General features: G+C 38.2%; 1 protein-coding gene across 2 annotated transcripts in view; it reads right to left on the minus strand.

Moving 5' to 3' along the window:
- The window catches only part of mrc1a (mannose receptor, C type 1a), a 35,045-nt gene extending 16,199 nt beyond the window's left edge, over positions 1-18,846 (minus strand). The window contains exons 1-16 of one of the 2 annotated variants that reach the window (XM_067400250.1): positions 18,729-18,846; positions 14,945-15,346; positions 14,560-14,733; positions 13,075-13,230; positions 12,796-12,909; positions 12,556-12,696; positions 10,132-10,314; positions 9,889-10,046; positions 8,745-8,858; positions 7,595-7,710; positions 6,352-6,500; positions 6,040-6,236; positions 5,060-5,175; positions 4,861-4,942; positions 1,055-1,199; positions 805-843 (exon numbers count right to left, since the gene is read on the minus strand). In XM_067400250.1, the coding sequence (XP_067256351.1) occupies positions 805-843; positions 1,055-1,199; positions 4,861-4,942; positions 5,060-5,175; positions 6,040-6,236; positions 6,352-6,500; positions 7,595-7,710; positions 8,745-8,858; positions 9,889-10,046; positions 10,132-10,314; positions 12,556-12,696; positions 12,796-12,909; positions 13,075-13,230; positions 14,560-14,733; positions 14,945-15,346; positions 18,729-18,801 (2,359 nt within the window). In that variant the 5' untranslated portion in view covers positions 18,802-18,846. Of the gene's footprint in view, positions 1-804; positions 844-1,054; positions 1,200-4,860; positions 4,946-5,059; positions 5,176-6,039; positions 6,237-6,351; positions 6,501-7,594; positions 7,711-8,744; positions 8,859-9,888; positions 10,047-10,131; positions 10,315-12,555; positions 12,697-12,795; positions 12,910-13,074; positions 13,231-14,559; positions 14,734-14,944; positions 15,347-18,728 lie in introns of both variants that reach the window. The other variant, XM_067400249.1, reaches the window with a different exon arrangement.
- Between the last annotated feature and the right edge of the window lie 1,695 nt (positions 18,847-20,541).

The raw sequence follows: 20,541 nt of genomic DNA on the forward strand, positions 1-20,541 counted from the left end.
AAACACACCACATGCCAATTTTCAAGTCAATCAGACTTTGGGTTGCGTAGTTATAGCCATTTTTAATTTTTTCCATGTTATAGCACCACCAAGTGGCCAGTCACCACATTCTTTTTCACACGACCACAGAATGTGCTCTTACATACGTGTGCCAAGTTTGGTGAAAATATCTCATTCCATTCACGAGTTACAGCCATTTTTATTAAAAGTTGCTCTGGCCACTTCAAACGTTTTGGCGGCCCTTAGAGACCATGAATTGAAATTTCAACTTTTTTAATAATTATTGACAATCAGACTCCAGAGAATCTTCCTGTGCTGGATTGGCTCCGATCATGGCAAAAACGTAAAAAGTAGTTCACAAAAGTAGGTTTTTCAAAAAAAATCCAAAATACCCGACAGTCGAATCTGTCTTGAGCCAAGAAATCCAACAATATAAGGCACTTGAGCCAACGCCTAAGAGTTTAGGAGTTATGGGTGATTTTTTGCTTTTCACCACTGTTGTGCCAGGGGTAGATTAGGCCAATCAGGGCAAGCCTTGGTGACGTTGTAGACGGTGTGAGTACTACCAGCCCTCAAATTTTTTGTCTCTACTATATGGTTTTGTCTGCCCAATCACTTTTAGGGAAAAATGCTGATCCTTTGAAATTTTAACAATTACAATAGGGTTTCAGTGCTACACACTTGAACCACTAAAAATAATAATAACATATTAATTTAATGAAGAGCTAAACATTAAAATCGTGTGTATAAAATACCTGAAAAAAGATTAATGTTAATGAATAACATTATGCAGCACTTAATTACCTTGGGTTGCAGTAGTTGGTGGAGGTTTTGGAGTTGTGCCTATTGAACAAACAATTAAAAAAGCATTATTGTGCATGCAGTTGTTAAGTGCATGTGCCTATTACCATGCCTGTTGCCATTGATTGTTTCTTTGAAGAACAAAGAAACACATCAACACATTACATAAAACAAGTGTTAAGTTTGCATTTACGCTCCAAGACTTAATGCACAGATCTATTTGACATACATTATAAGATCTATGCATGTGTACCTATTGGTATCTGACAAATCCAGTCATTATAGGATTCACAATCTCGATCGTTCCACTTGCGTCCATAATAAAAGGCACTTTCTGCACAGTGCTCTTGATTGTTGTAGTTGTTCGGTTCTCCAAACCCCCAATTCTCAAAATCAGACTAAAAAGAAATGCAAACACACATTCACATTGTAGATAATGATGCAAAAAAGTTTGAGTAGGTGTGATGAAGTGGACAATTCTTTTCTTACCAGAAGCTTTTCGATAATAAACAAAAGATTCTAAAATAATTCCAACTCAAATAAGTAGATATCTGCATGTCTAATTATTTGATGAGTAGCCTTGTAATAAGCGGGATATTGTACAGTTAGCTGGTGTTCTAACAATATATGCTACCTATCAGGATGTGCGATCAACATATTATAGTTGCATGGTTTTAAAAGTAGGGCTAGGGTTTGTGGTAGGTTTGTAAAACCTCACCCCATTATCACACCACATGAACATAATGCTGAATGCTGAATTCCCTGATGAAATGTGCAATTCTCATTGGCAGATGAAAGGTCAGGTGATGCAGCACACTACGTCAGAGAAACCGTAGAAGGGCATCTGCCTCATCACATTCCCAGATTCTTTGTCTTTGAGAAGATGTATGTTTGCCGTGTGTTTAAGTGTTTGTGTGTTTAATACATGAGTTCAAAAATGTCAAAACAGTGTAGGAATGAGTGTTGCCGTGCCCTAACGTTATTACGATTAACGCTGTGTGTATTGAAACCGCTTTAATATGCAGAAGCTTTGCTCGTGTCTGGCTCTCTTCTCAAGGAAAGAGCATCAAGCATCTGTACCCCATGGTTTGGGTTTGCTGAGGCACAGCTTAGACAGAGATTATGGGGCTCACAAGTTGAGTTGGAGGAAATAGAGCAGGTGGGCGTTTCCCCCTCTCTCTCTCCATCCTGAGATGGTTTAAGTTGCAATGACAAAGGTGGAACAGACATTGGCAAACTATCTCTTGTGTACTTCTGCATCATCATGGAGAGGGCAATCACTACCAACCAGACCTTGTAGTAACATCTAGTCTGGTTGATAATGCCTTCGCGGCAACTGGTCAGGCTGATGCGTCCATGAACACCATGGCGGATTTGCAGGCAAACCAAGCCAACTTCCTAAAACAGAGATGCCCAATCCTGTTCCTGGAGATCTACCTACCTGCAGAGTTCAGATCTAAACCTGATCCAACACACCTATCTGTAATTATCAAGTGCTCCTGAAGATCTTAATTAGCTGATTCAGTTATGTTTGATCAAGGTTGGAGCTGGACTTTGCAGAAAGGTAAATTCCAGGAACAGGATTGGGCACCCCTGTCCTAAAAAAATATGGATAAGGGTGCAAGACTGACCCCCGAGGTGGTGAAAGAGCTCCGCCGGGACACAGATCTGGCCCCTCCTTGCCACAAAGCAGATGGTCTATGCCGTTGACTGTTCAATGGCTAATATGGTTGCCACAGAGAGGCATCTGTGGCTCAACCTCTTGGGATCAAGATTCTCCTGGATGCCCCGGTTTTTGCCTTATGGCCATTTCGGCAATGCAGTGAATGTTGTCAACAGGTTTTTAGGAGGCAAAGAAACAGTAGACGGCATTCAAACGAAGTATATCCTGTGCCATACCCAAGAACCGGTGGCCTCCCCCATCCACCAATGGCCCAGCTCCAACTTTCTTCTCTCTTGCAGAGAGGAGAGAAGTGCTAGGCTTTGCTGCCCGAAATCCCCAGTGGGATTTCCGCCCAGTCTCCACTCGGCATTGCCATTGGAAGAGCCAGTGCCAGGATATGCAAACTGGGGGCAGTTGTAATTCCGGAGGGGGTCTGTGGCTGAAATAAAATCCCGTTCCTAGGGGGTTTCTCAAGGTGCACAAAAGGTTGTTAGAGTTGTCATCCCCTTTACAATCAGCAGTTCCCCCTTTTTGTCTCAGAACGACAAAGAACGCATGATACTGCTTTCATTTAGCAGCATGGCTACTTCCGCCAAATGTACCACCTTGGTCCTTCGGACCTTAGAAAAAGGTTACAGGTTACAGGTAATGCCTCAAGCTTTCTGTCCTCCACTGTTTCAGTCACTGAAGAAGGATATTTTAGATTAGATTTAGATTAGATTACATTATTTCTGTCATGACAACTCTCTGAGTGCTTGGCATGGTAATGGGTATGACAATGTTGATATGTTTGGTCTTGGCGGAATAGATCTGCTGCGCTGTTGCTGCTTTTATCAGTCCCTCCAGAAAAACACGAAATTTTTTTGTGATTGTTGCGGGCAAAAATCCTTGATTTTGCGGCACGTTTTCCTAAAAAATGCGATGGAATATGTGGGATATTTTTGCAATTTTATGCGATGAAATTGCGGGAACTTGCAAAAACTGCGGTTTGATGAAAAAGAGAAAAAAAGGTGATTCCCCCAACACCCTGTTCTTACTACTACCTTAATGTAAAGAGTCATTTCTTATTACTTCCTATGATAAGCAAGCAAACTAAATCACAGAATTTTATATCAGACCTCAATTAACACATGGCTCAAACTTACAAAACATTGAATCAAACTAGTTCTGTAGCTTTACAAAAGGAATATGAGTTTGTAGAAAGGCGCAATATAAAATAAACATATTATTATTATTAATATTCAACAACTTCTGTAAAAATGTGTAAATAAATTTTTTTTAAAAAATGTGTGCTCCTTCCTGCCTGCTTCCGCTGCTGCTTTAACCATCCTTGGCGGTGGCAAAGTGAAAGTGTTTTTTCAGCGTCAACACACAGTTGCACGGAGTGCAAAATAATTTGCCCCCACTGTCATGTAACGCACCGGGAAACTGCTTTGCGCGGCCTTTTGCGCTTATTTTTGTTGGCAAATGAGAATGATTTGCATGCTTTATCATGGTTTCCCTGCGGGGTTTGCAGATGATGTTCATGTCGCGTAATTACGTCACTTCATAAGGTTCCCATGGCAATAGGGGGAAAATAATGGCGCTTTACTAGTGTGAAGCAAACGCAACATTTTTCAACTTTCTGCTAAGATATATGTGACTTTTTTGCAACGAAAATGCAGGGATTATGAAATCATGCTAGCCCTGCATATTTTGTTTGATGAAATCGGCAATTTATGTGGCGAAAGTGCGGCGTATTTGAAAAAATGCGACCCCGCATAAATATGCGGACTTTGGCTGATTATGCATTAAATCAGGCGATCGCATAATCGCGTTTTTCTGGAGGGACTGTTTTATTGCTGCTGCTGTTGATTATTGCTGCTGGTGCTGCAGAGCAAGTACAGGACTTGCTACTGCCAATACATACACAACATGCTGCTGTGAGCAAGTAAGACATGCTGCTGCTGCTGTACAATATAGTGTACATGAATTACCCGTAGCAGATCTATACAGGTGGAGCTGGGGAAGGTGGAGGGTTTCTGAAAGTGTGCTGCACTGCTAAGGCAAATGCTAACTCATGTATTTGAAGATTGAGCACACAGCTCATTGGCTAATAATACAGCAGGAACCAATCATCTGTGTCCTATAGATAATGATGAGGTTATGAGCAGGTTGAGTTAAAGGACCTATTAGCCTAGAGTTTCATGCCAGACCTTTGTATCGACTTTAATGAAAACAACCGTTTTGCACATTCTCAATATAATGAGACACCAAGTCATAATTATGAGAAGGTTTCTCATTATTATGACTTACAGAATCACATTTTTACTCAACTGTGTCAGAAACGGATTTCTATTTAAATGGAAACCACCAAAAATGGCTAATGGAGGGAGCAGTAATGGGAAAACACTTACAGGGGTTTCATCAGTCCACACAAAACCAGAATTACTATTCAGCATATTGAAGCCTATCCATGCTGGGTCTCCGCTTATATACCTGCTGAATAAATAAAGACATGTTTATCCACATAATGCAGTGCCTTGGTGTACAAAATCATCATGTTGTAATGACCGCCAAATAATTATAGAGAGTTATAACAGTACAAATCCTCACGGTAACGAGCTGATTTCTCGTTGAGAGTGGAAGCTCGCCAAGTCTCCACCAATGGCTCGACAGAAATCACGAGCCTCAAGCCAAGTCTTTTTCTCATCCTTTTGCTTCTGGTATATCTAAGAAGTAGAAATTAAAAGTGTGATTGTGAGAAAAGAGATTAATTTCTGTCATGTGTTTCTGTGGCACTCCTACGGCACTCCATGGACAGAAACTTGCCAGCAACTAAGCACAGAATGAAAAACAAAAAGACACATCCTCTGCACAGACCCTATGGCTAGCTTCAGTCATTTTTTAATGAAAAATTTTACCTTTTTATTTTATTTTTTATAGAAGTTTTTACTTCATTTGAATGGTGCGATAATTGGTAAAGGTTTTGTCACTTGCTATGTGAACAAAAAAAATTGTGGACATGATTCAAAAAGGTTAAATGGGGCTGAAGAGAATATTTATATTTGTGCTCCTCACGGTCAAAAATTTGCGCTTTGGAAATGAATGCGCAATTTCATCCAGTGGAAGCTTTCGGTACTGCGCCCCACAAAAAAATCTTACTAAAAGCTAATTTTTTGAGATATCAACCTTAAATTTGGAGCACAACTTTAGATGTATTGCTTCTTTTCCTCACAGTTTTAGAGTAAAATATGTTTTTGGAAAATATATGTTTTATATAAATTTAAAAATAGTACTTTTAAACATTTTTCAAAATAATAAACTGATTAACAGGTAATAAATGGATCATAAATATTTAATAAATATAATTTAGTACCACAAACTCCCCTAAGAATATAAAAGGTTAAATAAAAAACATCAAGAGGTCAATGTTTTAAATACCCATTAGAGGACCTGGTTAAAGTTTTTAAAGCATTTTATCTGATTTTCCATAACCAGGTAAGTGTGGCTTTAGTTACAATGGTTAACGCAGCCTCTGGTCTGAGCTGTTACATGTCACCGTTTCAGGAAGGAGTGTATTTGTTCACATTTACCTGAACGCAACTGCCTGGATCTTTTTTAATCCAGCCAATTGGACAGCTGAGCGGCTGCGTTGTTGGCGGCACTTGCGTTGTAGTAATACCCTCTGCCATTTTTTTACAGATGTACTTCTGTTTACTGTCACGGTTCAGAACATCCCATAATCCTGCTGAAGTTCCTGTTAACATGGCCACACAACCTTGGTGCCTTTCTAGGAGGTGAACAGACAGGAGAAGAAAAAATTTGACTTTTCAATTCAGGTCGATTCAGACATGACTGCTGCATGTCACACATTTCATAAGAACTGTGATTACTGATCAACATACCTGGCATGCCTGCATTAAAGTGTGTGAATTTGACTTTATCGCCGTTACTCCACTGGAAGCGATCCAGACGTTCGGTGTTGCACAGGCCAATCCAAAAATATTTCTCAGGCCTAAGACCGACCAGGCTAATGAGGAAAGCGTTCTCATACCTAAGTGAAGACAAGACATTAAAATATTATGATATAAATGAATGCGTAGTTAAATATTATAATGAAACATTAGATAAGTGAATCTCAAAGAGTTGTCTTGGTCAAATTTCACTAAAGAGGAAATAGGAAAAAATAATGAAACTGAAGCTGGATTTTAAGGACCATTAAGATTATTTGTGAAATTTTCATTACAAGTAAAGCAGTCCAGAGATAATCTTAACATGCAGTAAAGTCAATCGAAACAAAAAAAATTCAACAACAAAAATATATATTCAACTGAAAAAAAATATATAAAGGGAAATTTAATTATTCTCCTCTGAACCACTAGATGGCAGCACTTTTATTCCATTTATTTGGCAGGACCCTCACAGTGCATTATGGGAGTTCTCTAGCCGTAAAGTGCACATCAGTTGTACATTGATATTGCAGTGCATTATTGGGTTGAATCAGTGCACTCGATAATGTCCACTATGGTTTCTTGCAGCATTACAAATGGCTGTCCCCTCAAATAGTGCCGTATTTAAGGGTATAGGGTGCGATTTCAGACACAGCCCAGGTCTCCGTTCCAGTCATGTGACTGAAAACTATGAATTGGTAAAGTCATAGTCCTGGGAGACACACTTAGGACTGCACATGCACATTGGCCCCACTGGTTCCAGCCTAAAATATATGCTTTTTTACCCTATTTAAGCACAAGAAATACCGTTTATGGGACAGTTAATGTCAGATTTTATTTCTCATTTGAAATTTTTTATTTGAAATGTGAGCATGGCAAGTAGTTTTTAAGATTTCAGGATTTGCTCATATAAATAGACTTGGTCTTGGATGGCGGAGGCGTTGCTAATACGGCTGCCGAGTTAAAGGGACTTTTAGGTGAGGTTTTGGCTGTCAGTAAATGATGTCCTTTGCAGGTTGGGAATAACAATATGGCATATAATACCACTTTTATGATTTATTTTCCCACAAAATGTGATTCTCTATCGATATTTAAAAAAACAAAACATTTTTTTTTCTTTCAATAATACACTATTAAAGCATAAGCTGTGTCTTTAGTTCCGTTGTACCCGTTATAATCACCATCTCAACTGCATTACCTGTTGGCAACATCCACCAGTCGAGCTCCCGTCTTCTCACACTGCAGTTTGGCCTCATTAAACGTCTTACTCTCAATGGCAATATTGTAACAGTGAGATCCATAGCGAACCCATCCCTATGGGCACCAAACACATGACTTCATCACAATTAAATTCATCATTTATATTTTTTAATTGTCATCATCTGTTTTTTATAATTGTTGTTAATGTTTGTAAACAAAAAAAGTTGTTAGTTGACGTGTACATTAACTAATGTTAATAAATACAACTTCTGATTAACGCTGTGGTGCTGTTCGCACAGTGTTTTTATTTCATTGAAATTAATGTACTATATTTTAGTTCGATTTTGTTTTTTATTTAATATTTTGTATTTTTAGAGGATTTTACAGTGTTAAATTATACAAATACATATTTTCAAAAACAGTAAGTTAACAGTAAGATTTTACAATAGAATAAATTTTCGATGCACTAATTTTTGACAGCAAACAGTGCAAGTCTGACTATTCAGGACCATTTAACCTTTTCAAATCATGTCCATGGTATTCTCTGTGTGTGTTTTATCACAAAAGTAATAAAAGATTACATATTCCCTAGTAAAAAAAAAAAAAAAAACCCTATACCAAAATGTATTTAAAATAGATTTATTTCATACTAAGTATACTTCGAATCCATTAACATATTTATTGACATATCACTTAAGACTTACTGATATAAAATTATAATGAAACTTTATTTGGAGTACTTCAATGCACATTTCTTAAAAGTGTTTTAATATCAATATTAATAAGGATTGTATGATCTTTGTATAATATCAGTCTTTACATGCAAGATATTTAAAATGTACCTAAAGTATACTTGCAATAGTTCCACTTTAGTACAATCAAGTATATCTTTAGTTGGACCTCAGTACTACTTCTGCACAATTAAAGTGCATTAAGTACAAAATTAGTTGCTCCAATTTAGCAGACTTTAAGTATACCAGATTTAGCACATAAATATGTAAATGTAGTATAAAAAAAATTCGGGAAAAAAAAAAAAAAATGAAGCACATGCCCAAATAATGACAGATGGATTAACTTATTATTTAAATACATCTTTGTTGTTTCCTCTTTTGTTTATGAAAGCATAAAGCGTAGAGATCTCGACTCACAGCTTGGCATCCGAGACTGGCGCTCTCCGCTGCTCCATCAGGTTTGCTGGAGGATTTCTTTTTGCAGATGTATCCGCGCTCTGTCTCACACGCGTGATCTGCCCATCTGCCCTCCTGTTACACGGACAAAATTAACCTAATGTTCTAGTTCTGTCTCATGATTCACATTAATCCTCACACTCTGTCTGATCGGTTACAATAGGATAATATGGAAGCCCGTTTCTGTCACTATATGAAAAAATAAAAAGAGTAATTGCGACTTTTTCTCTCAGAATTCTGACTTTATATCACGCAGTTGCGACTTTAAATTTTGCAATTCTGACTTCATATCTTGCAATTGCGAGTTTATATCTCAGAATTTTGACGTTATATCACGCAATTGTGACTTTATATCTCAGAATTTTGAATTTATATCACACAATTTATGATTTTAAATCTCGCAATTCTGACTTTATATCACGCAATTGCGACTTTATATCTCAGAATTTTGACATTATATCACACAATTTACGATTTTAAATCTCGCAATTCTGACTTTATATCACACAATTGCGACTTTATATCTCAGAATTTTGACTTTATATCCCACAATTAACGATTTTAAATCTCTCAATTCTGACTTTATATCACGCAATTGCGGTTTTAAATCTCGCAATTCTGACTTTATATCACGCAATTGCGACTTTATATCTCAGAATTTTGACTTTATATCCCACAATTAACGATTTTAAATCTCTCAATTCTGACTTTATATCACGCAATTGTGACTTTAAATATTGCAATTCTTACTTCATATCTTGCTATTGCTAGTTTATATCTCAGAATTTTGACTTTATATCACACAATTTCGAGTTTATATCTCAGAATTTTGAATTTATATCACACAAATGCGATTTTATATCTCAGAATTTTGACTTTATATCACACAATTTACGATTTTAAATCTCGCAATTCTGACTTCATATCACGCAATTGCGAGTTTACATCTCAGAATTCTGACTTTATATCACGCAATTGCGAGATAAAAAGTCAGAATTCTGAGATAAAAAGTCGCAATTACTCTTTTTATTTTTTTATTTAGTGGTGGAAACGGGCTTCCATGGGATAGTGAACAAAACAATAATAATAAAAACAAATTACCCACCTTTCCTTTGATAAGAACACAATCCTCTATGCGATTGATGATGTGTGACGGCTCTCCAGCTATCCACTTGGTGAAGATGACGTGTGTCCTGTCTGACCACTCGAACAGGTTCTGAGTCCTCTGATCATTAAGTCCAATCCACAGTTCATCAGTAGGCACTAGAGCAAACACTCACAATGGTAAGTGAATCCGAAACATGACCTTCATGTGTTTGTTGGGTAGAATGCACACTGAGATACTTACAGTACCCCGTCTGTGATATGATGAAGCTGTGCTCCTCTATGTTGTGAACACTGGCTAAGTCTGCGCCATCCCTGTGACACGCTGCTAACGCATCACTCCACGTCTTCTTGATGCGCTGCAAATAATAGCAGTGGCCGGCGTATGGCACCCACGCCGCAGGACAGAAGTTAGGCTGATCTTTACCTGCAGGAGAAAAAGAAAAGTGTTATATTTTTAAACAAAAACAGAAGCACAGGAAAATCAATAGCAGTATATATGGAATTATTGCATGCTAACTTGTAGATTCGCTATGTTTGTAAATCTACTATTTAGGCTTTTTCTTCTGAGACTAAATTTAGTCTGTATCTCCTGCTAGAGCTTTAAAGCTACAACAACCAAACTTAACTCAGACCATTTGTTCTGACTCGGGTTGCTATATCTTTTCTGACTGATCAAAATTATGTTTTTTGTTACTACTACTACTACTACAAAAAAAAAAAAATACAAAAAAAAAAAAAATAGCCCCATCAACAACTCTAATGGAGTATTTAAGCTTCATCCACCAAATATCTATCACTAACAAAGCCTAACAGCTAGCTTAGGACATGCTAATTACAGAAACAACATGATAATTCAAGTTAACAACATGATAAAATGTGCTAGCATGTTCTAATACATGGTAAATAAGACATGCTAATAACATGCAAATTAATGCTAGCAAAATGCTAATTAGTGTTAGCAAACATGACAAAATGTGCTACATGTTTTAGCACATTACTGACATCAATGAGCATGTTGCTAGCATGTTTTAACATGAATCAGACTTTTAGCATTGTTTAACATTCTGTTATCATTTTAACACATTGCTTGCATAATTTAACATGTTGCTAGCAAGTATTAGCACACTGTTAACATGGATTAACATGTTGCTAACATGTTTTACCACATTGCTTACATGTTAAACATGTTAGCCACATGGTAAAAAATGCTAGGAATGTATTATAATGTCAATGTGTTAAAAATCAAAGTTCTAAAACATGGTAATTGATAAGACATGCAAATTAATGCTAACGGAATGATAAAATGCTTTCAACATGCTAATTCATGTTAGCAACGTGATAAAATGTGCTACATGTTTTAGCATGTTGTTGACATGAATTAACATTTTGTTAGCATTTTTGAACACGTTACTAGCATGCATTAACACATTGTTAGCATGTTTTAACATGCTGATAGCATAAATTAGCAAATTTGCTAGCATGTTGCTAGCATGTTTTTAACGTGAATCAGAACTTTTAGCATTATTTGACATGCTGTTATAATTTTAACACATTGCTTGCATGATTTAATATGTTTTGCTAACAAGTTTTAACACACTGTTAACATGGATGAACATTTTGCTAACATGTTTTACCACATTGCTAAAATGTTAAACATGTTAACCACATGTTAAAAAATGCAAGGAATGTGTTAAAATGTGTTAAAAATTTAAATTCTAAAACATGGTAATTGATAAGACATGCTAATAACATGGAAATTCATGCTAGCAACATGCTAAAATGCTTTCAATATGCTAAATCATGTTTGCAACGTGATAAAATGTGAATATGTTGCTAGCATGTTTGAACACGTTGCTAGCATGAATTAGCATGTTGCTTGCATGTTTTAACATGCTGCTAACATAAATTAGCAAATTTGCTAGCATGATTTAACATGCTGCTAGCATGTTTTTACGTGAATCAGAACTTTTAACATTATTTAACATGCTGTTATCATTGTAACACATTGCTAGCCTGATTTAACATGTTGTTATCATGCTTTAACACATTGTTAGCATTAATTAATGTTGCTGACATGTATTTACCACGTTGTTAACATGCTAAATCATACTAACCACACATTAAAACATGCTAGCAATGTGTTAAAAAAGTTATCAAAGTGTTAAAACTTAGTAATTGATAAGATGCTAATTCCTGCTAGTGTAACGGAGGCCAGCTAGTAGTCGCTGTGCGAGTAAACCTCACTCTAGTGCTCTAGCGACTGATGCTAGAGGTCGCAGCCTTTAGACTCCTTGTTAGAGCGTCTGACTCCCGCGCCGGAGACCCAGGTTCGAGGCCCGCGCAGAGCGGGGCGAGTAGGACCTGGGTGAGGGGTTAAATTGGTGCCGTGACCTCAGATGGGAGTGAGGTTTACCTGCAAAGCAACTACTAGCTGGCCTCCGTTACACTAGCAAAATGCTAAAAATGTACTAAAACATGCTAGCAAAATGCAAAAAATAAACATGTTTGGAAGCTTTCAAACTTTCAGACAAGACTTCATCAAGCCAACTTTTGTACCGACGAACTTCACTTTCTAGATTTTATTGTATTTTATCATATTTTATTGGTTTGTGTGTGTTTGTGTTTCTGCTACTGTGACACCATAATTTGGGAAAATGGACTGTACCTGGTGGAGGCGTGTTTTCTGTAGAATTGCCTTTGCGACAGATGTAGCCCAGTTTCTTACTGCAGGCCATACTCTCCCACTTTGATGCTTTACCAGCATTTAATGCTGCACAGTTCAGGCCGGGTTCGAGAGAGGGGTGCCCTAAAGTTTATAAAACACGCATTTGATCAGTTCCACAACTAAAATTGGACTTAAATTGGTGCATATATAACATTTTATATGTACATGGATTTCATTTACCAGGAGCCCAGTTTAGATATCTGAATGCGTGTCCATTACTCCATTGCCAGCCGCTATCAAACTCAAGACTGTTCAGTCCGATCCATAGTGTGGAGCCAAAGATATTCGTCAAACCTAATGGATGAAGTATCCGGTATACAAAAATGCTACTTTATTCATACAATATTATTTCATAACAATTTAGGATGGTTGTGAGATCTGTCAGTGAAAACATTAGAGCATGCAATTATGTTTTCCTCTGTGCACAACATGCGTTTGAAGGAAAGTACTTCTGTTTACCTGATATATAACTCTGCTCATGCAGCTCTGATATGCTGAGAAGATCAGCGCCTTGTTGCTGGCAGCTTGTTCGCGCCTGATACCAAGTCAGTACCGACTGCGTGTTCCTCTGATATAACACACCAGTCACTGGATCACTGTCCCACCCGGAGCCGGCTATTGCACCCAGTGGTAGAAGAAAAGAGAGTTTAAAATAACAAAACTAAAACTCTTTGGCATTATCTGAATCCTTTTCCTTGGACATTTTTTGGTCCCACGAGGAAAACAGCTTATAAATCATACTAATTGATGATTTTTGAAAATGTAAAAGTGCAGAAAGTTTTCTGTGATGGGTAGAGTTAGTGGAGGGTGACAGAATATAGAGTTACAGTATAAAAATCATTGTGCCTATGGAGAGATTACACCCTGTAAACCACTTATGGCAGTTTGTGTGTGTGTGTGTGTGGGGGGGGGGGGGGCATAGGATGTGTTTGTCAGCAGATCAGTTTGTCCTGCTTGCATTTTCTTACTCTTGGACAGGACAAAGGAAAACAGGAAAATGAAGGAATGTCACCATCTAGATCGGCAACAGCAGCATTTCTCTCATTTTCTCTTCCTTCCTCTTTCTCTCTCTTGTTCAAGTCCATAGTGGGAGGTCATAGTTATTATTGTTACTGCAGGAAAACCTATTTTATTCTCAAATACATGTCAATTAGGGCTGGATGACATTTATGTCTCAATACTTTTCAAAATTTTTTGACGGTATCTTAATATCTTTGCATGTGCTCTCAAAAAGTTTAAAAGGGGGATTTTGCACCCCATGAAAAATACATTATCTGGATAGAACAGCTATTGTTACAAAGTACATACAAATTGTTTACTGCGAAATCAACTAATTTAGACATTAATATAATCACAATATTCATGATATTCCCTAATTTTATATTGTCATCAAAAATAATGCTTTAATGCAAATATTCAACGTATCACCCAGTCCTAAGTGTGATTATTCATTGGATGATGGTACAAGAAGATTTCATGCATGCATTATGTCTTATAGGCCCGGTTTCACAGACAGGGCTTAGCCTAAACCAGGATTAGGCCTTAGTTCAATTAGGATATTTCAGTAACTTAGAAAAAAACATTACTGGTGTGCATCTTGAGACAAAACACTGGCACTCACGTATTCTAAGATATGTCAGTACAAGTTCCTTTCAGTTAAAACAGCTCAAACATGCATTTTAGTCTAGGACGAGCTTAAGCCTAGTCTGTGAAACCGGGGGATAATGTCTTAAAATACTCTTATGATGTATTATAAATACAGAATTCATAAAAAGTGTTATCATTTTGATTTACAAATATAGGACCACAAAATATCCACCACATTGTGTTCTGACAACTTGCAATGAACTTGAATGCCACGCAATCCTACACAAAGTACCATACACAGTGCCAATGGTGGTCGCTGATAAAATAACTAGTGATGTTTCCGTGCTGTCGACTTACATTTGGTTGGGCAAAAGCCCCACTTTTTATCCGTGTCGTAGTCCGTCTCAGTGGAGCACCACAGCAGACCGTCGGCTCTGCCCTCCACAATGCACTCGGCATACCACTTGTCCAAAAATTTAAATGGGAAATGGCATGGTTTCCCAAATGAATTACCACCTAGTGAATATATCTCTGCAGAACATAAAGAAATGACATTAGGGGGAAGTGATAAACTGGTTTACATATTGGATCAAAACAACTAAAATTACTAGAAAGATGTTTTTCACCTATAGCTCAACAAATTCATGAAGGGACATTTAAATATTAGATGTGAATTTAACAGATCTAATGTATTTATTTTTTATAAGGTCTCAATGGCTGTTAGGTGGACTTTTGGTCATACCTTGATATCCACGAGAACACAAATCTTCCTTGGTCCCATAAATCTGCCAGCGACTCCAAGCACCTGTTCCCTTATACAACATCATACTTTGCTCATTTCGATTTCCATAGTTCAGGTGCAGTGGCTGTCCCTTTAAGCCAAACAAGGTCTCATTCTTACATTCCCAAATTTGTAGGGGGCTGAGTTCATTGCATGGCAGAAGGATAATTTTGGTCCAGTCTTTGATGTTCTGGGTCCCCAAGCAGAGTTTGAAAGAGATGCTGATAATTCTCGAAGAGGAAATCCACCGGAAACGCTGAGCATCAGAAGATACGTCACATGGTGCAGTCTGTACTGCGGTAGAGCTCACGGCATTCACACATCTGTTGTGTTCCTCATTGTAGATAAGGAAGGAGCTGGTGTCTGAATGTATGGAAAATTATATCAGGCAGATCAGGAAAACCTATTTGCTGATACATCATCCATGAAGCCATTTATCTAAACCACAAGTGTCCAATCCTGCTCCTGGAGGACCATAGTCCTGGAGATTTCAGCTCCAACCCCAATCAAACACACTCGAAACAGCTAATCAAGCTCTTACTCTGCATACTGGAAACTTCCAGGCAGGTGTGTTGAGGTGAGCTGGAGCTAAACTCTGCAGGACAGTGGCCCTTCAGGACAGAGTTTGGACACCCTTGATCTAAACATCTAAACTGAACTGAAAAGTAAATTTAGTCAGGAGTTTCAAGAGCCCAACAGCACCAAGACGTTTCACTTTTCAAACTGTACTTTCCAGATAAAAGCCGCTTTTCCACCGAAATTACCCGGAACAATTTGTCTCAGGAACTTTTTCCCCCAGACCCGTTGTTGTCTGCGTTTCCTAGCGGTCTAAAGTACCGTGAAGATTAAGTCCGTTCACGTAGGACTGTACGCGACTTTCCAGTTCCTGCTGGATTTCGTCCTCCACATATAAGATTAAAAAAAGCCTGAACCTTGTCGTCGGTCTATCGGTCGTATTTTTCAAACTCCATTGTTGATTTGAATAGCAAACAACTCTTACTGCACGCACCGCAACAGACTTTTAAAAATGGTGGTTAAAATAAAATGCTACATGGAGTCAACCAAACAAAATGCTGCGTGAACTCAACCAATCAGCATGTTCAGTGCCCAAGTCCCACCCCTGAAAGTTCCTGAACTTTGAAAAAGTACTACGTCGAGAGCAGGGACTTTCTGAGGATGGAAATTGTACCCAGAACTTCATTTAGACCCTGGTTCCTACGATTGAAACACCACCCCAAAGTCCCTAGTTCCTGTGGTGGAAACATGGCTAAACTGTCATGCTTTGTCCAAAATCACTCCTCACTCGTTCACTAATCCCTATATAAGTGAATGGAAGTTGAGTGCACTACATCAGGAAGGAGTAACCGGAGTGATGTTGTGGCCAAGACCCAAATCTTGGCCAATCCTTGTCATTTCTGTTGCACAAAGCATTCATTAAACCTCTTAAATTCACGAGTTCACACTGACAAATAAGTCAGATAGAGTAAATGGTAAGTGTATTTGGTGTGCTGTCTGAGGAGAGGGCCTGGATGTGGTAAGAACCAGCCGAGAGTGAGGAGTCGGGGTGGTGGAGGGATGCTGGAAACTATCGAAGAACGTAAGCGAGTCATATAGTGAACAGATTCCTGCTGACTCAAACTCTCTTCAAACTGTTTCCCACCAACTCTTAGGTTGAGAGGGCAATTGACCCTTCGCAAAGACCCGCCCCCCTTAGTTACTGTTGCTTTGGCCATGGCGCTGTCACGCCACACAGAGTGAAAAATACATTGCAAAGCAAAGAGGATACTGACAACAATTCGACAGATAAGACAGAGCAGGTTACTTATGATATTAAGCAAAGTCTCAGGTCTTTTAAAGAAATTTGAACAATAAAAAACGTTTTGCGAACTGTGTGTCGTGACAGATTGCTGTAGCGGCTCATGAACCGATCATCTCTTCTTACTAGTTAATTTATATCATCAAATAAACATGAGAAGGAATGTTGTTTCAAATGTGGAAAGACGTCAGTACACACCATTTTTCAAGTTCAAGTCCACCGAGGTTAATCTTCTAACTCCTGACTGCTTTGTCGGACAAAATGGTGGATTCGGCATTATGATTGGTTAGATCGCTTGTCAATCAAACTCCCGGCGAAGGGTCAATTGCAAATACAGGGTTTAAATACATATAAAATGTGTATGTTGACAATACTCTTGGCAAGCTCTGATTTTTGAGAGACAGTGACAGCAATGCAGCTTTTTGATTGATAATATGTCCTCTGTGCTTCCGCATTACTTCTTGCATGAACTTGACAACGCAATAGTCACGTCTCAACATCCCTATTATGGTTGACTCTCTTTCTCTTCAAACTTACCCTACTGTAGCTTATACCCAGCTATATAGACGCTACATTTAAACATTTAAAACCTAAAAATAATGTTTGTAGAACAGATGGTTCCTATAGAAATAACCAAAGGGGAACTTTGCACTAAGGTCAGGGGAACTTTTCCTGGGTACCACTTATAGTTCACAGTCCATCCATAGGCAGGCTGTGACCACATTTACATCTGCTCAGTGACTTCATACTAGTGAACAGTGGCAGAGCCAGACGGGTTTGTTCGACATCTGATTGGCCACCCCAAAATTTTATTCACTATTGATGCTGATTGAAATTTTCTCCTTTTGTTGAAAGAGGCACCTTGAATATTAAGAAAATATTGAAGTTAGTTGAAAGATGCAGAAAATTAAGAATAAAGAGGTTCGTACACTACAAGAAGCACAGAGCTGGTCAAAATCCTGCCGTGCCACAGAACGCCACTCATATGGTTTTCCTTAAACAATGATTTGAGACAAATATTATGCGATTTAATATATGACTGGATATTTGAAGTTATTTTAAGGTGTATCATCAGGTTTCTGTTTCCTTAACAACTATTACGAAAGTAATATTTAGGATCCAAGGCTGCACTTAAATCCAGCAATACAAGGATGGCACATTTAATGAAGTCCACAGATAGAAATAAGTTTATTAATACTTTTAAAAGGGCAGACTAGCTCTCTCCCACTCTCTTGTACACTCTCTATTCTCTCTTTGCATTGGATTTTTACTCAAAATCAAAGTGCACTGTGGGTATTAAGGAGAAGACAAATTTAAGAAATTAAGATAACTCAGAAATCGGACATGTATAATCCAGTAGTATCAGAGGCTGCAGTTTCAGGACCCTAGTTTTTTTTTTTTTTTTTTTTTGTGACAGCGCCACCTAGCGAATTGTACTTCATCACAGGAGACCTTATTCAAACAAGATTCAAACAGGTGCAAAGATTAGACCCATGGATTCAGTTGTCTTTATCTTTCTTTTTTTCTAAGAAAACTGATTTTAAAACAAGAATGCAGAGGACCATATGATTATGATTTATATATCCTAGGGATTTTTTGCATAAACATCTGCGATAAATTCACATACATAATGAGATTAAACAAATGCGAACAGCAGCTTTTAAACAATGCAGTTTTCCTCTGAGTAGACATAATGTATGCTAACAGTACATACTTAAATATGTCTGAAATTATATGGTTTTACCACCAATAGAGAGTAAGGTAATTCCACATTAGAGAAAATAACGACTAGCATAACTGGATGTGAATAGCATGTGAAGCAACAAAGTAATTAGTATAACAATGCAATTTCACTCTAGGGAAATATTATTTCTTAGTGCAAGTCACTGTGACATTTCCATTAATTAACATATTAAATCAGTGACGTACCTGTTTGAATTGAAGGTTGTAAAGCAACAAATAAAGAGAGCAACACAAACAGTGGAATGGTGCATTTCTTCATGTTTGTCCTTTAACCAGTAATCCTAGCATGCAAAACCCCAGTGTGTGTTTGAAGTTTGTGAGACTTTTATACACCTTTCTCATAGTTAAATGTCTGTATCCTGTCATGCGGTTGGGGGTGTGTAGATTCGGGTCCCTGGGGGGGTGGGGGGGGGGGGTGTTGAAGGGGATGAGCAACTATGTGATGCAGTGGCATAATGTGCATCTTTATCCTGCATTTTTGAGCTGTAACTGCATCAAGGCTGAACCTGAACAATGTCAAGGACCTTGATTGACTTAATTGAACAATTATAGTTTAAACTTGTACAAAGCAGATGAAAGTACTCAATTAGAGATTGATATATGCTAATTTGTGTATGTGGCAAGAAGCACTAAGTTCCTCAGAGTACTAGAGTAAGGAGGTGAACAGGTTTAGTTCAGTGCAGTGTTTAGTTACTTCATGGACAGAGAGAAGTGTCTTGTGGAAGTGCTCACACACTCATTTGGTTCTCTCATTAGCTGCTGCTTTGTTTACTCTGAATTTAAGGGTTGGCAAGGACAAACCTGACATGCACAAGTATTGATGCCAAGCATTATACAAAGTGTTTGGCTGATTTGTGAGACACACCTGCCCTTCTAGTCATCTTAAAGAATTGTGCAATTGATGTTGAAGTGCAAAGGTTGCCTAGTAAAGAGAGAGTGGAAAAAACATTGAAAATGTTTGCTTGTTATTTGTCTCTCAAATGTGAACCAAAAAAAATGCTGATTTGGTTGGACAGAGACACAATGGCAACTCTGCAGAAAATGAAGCTCAGCAAGAAGGAAATGAGAGGTACATGCTTCAGAGGTCTGAAATTTGGTCATAAGGAAATCCTGTTTCCTGCCGAGCATAAGAAAGAATCGATTCCAATGAAAACCAGTCCCTGAAATGGCACAAAACATCAGAAAGAAGGAAACAAAAGACAAGGTGAAAAAATACAACTAATATGGCATGTGAGAGTGGCACATTTTCAGGGTTTTTCTTAAACTATGGCCACTAACAATGTTCAACAGTGTATATACTTATACCATGGGAAAATTCAGAATTCCTACAGTATTATTTCTGCCACAGCTCAGATTTTGTATGTTTGTGTTTAATAGCATTGTGACAAGCAGGACAAGGCCGAGGGCCATGAGAATGGAGTGAGGCCGGTGGCGTGATTAATAACCCTGGTATATTTTGAAGCATGGCAGCTGGTTTAAGATGGACCTTAGTTGGTCCTTAGCTGGTTTAAGCTGGTCAAGTGATCAAGCAACTAGCTCCAGCTCAGGACCAACTAAGGACCAGCATAAACCAGCTGCTGTGCTTCAAAACATACCTAGCACATGCTGTTTTTTTCAACAGGGAATAATGAGTGTCACCTGCGTGCTACACCGGTCTCGTATCTCATGGAGGAGCTTCGGAAATGAGGAGCGACAACAGTGAAGGACGAAAGAGGACCATTCCTGGATTTACGTTGTTTTGTTTATGTGTGTGCGGCAATCGTCTTTGAGGGGCTGCTATACTTTTACTTTTGTTTTGCACTTGTTTATTTTAGAATTAAAGTTTGCTGAACGTTCGCCAGTTCCTGCCTCCTTCTTCCCTGAACAACTGACCTCGAGGTCAGAGGAAGGGGAAGATCTTATGTGATAGGGAAGACTATTCCAGAGCCTTGGAGCAGCCACAGAGAACGCCCTTTTACTTTCAAAATGTGAACGAGGGACTGAAAAGAGAAATTGACTT

This window comes from Chanodichthys erythropterus, chromosome 11 (assembly GCF_024489055.1).
Source record: "Chanodichthys erythropterus isolate Z2021 chromosome 11, ASM2448905v1, whole genome shotgun sequence".
NCBI classification, from domain to species: domain Eukaryota; kingdom Metazoa; phylum Chordata; class Actinopteri; order Cypriniformes; family Xenocyprididae; genus Chanodichthys; species Chanodichthys erythropterus.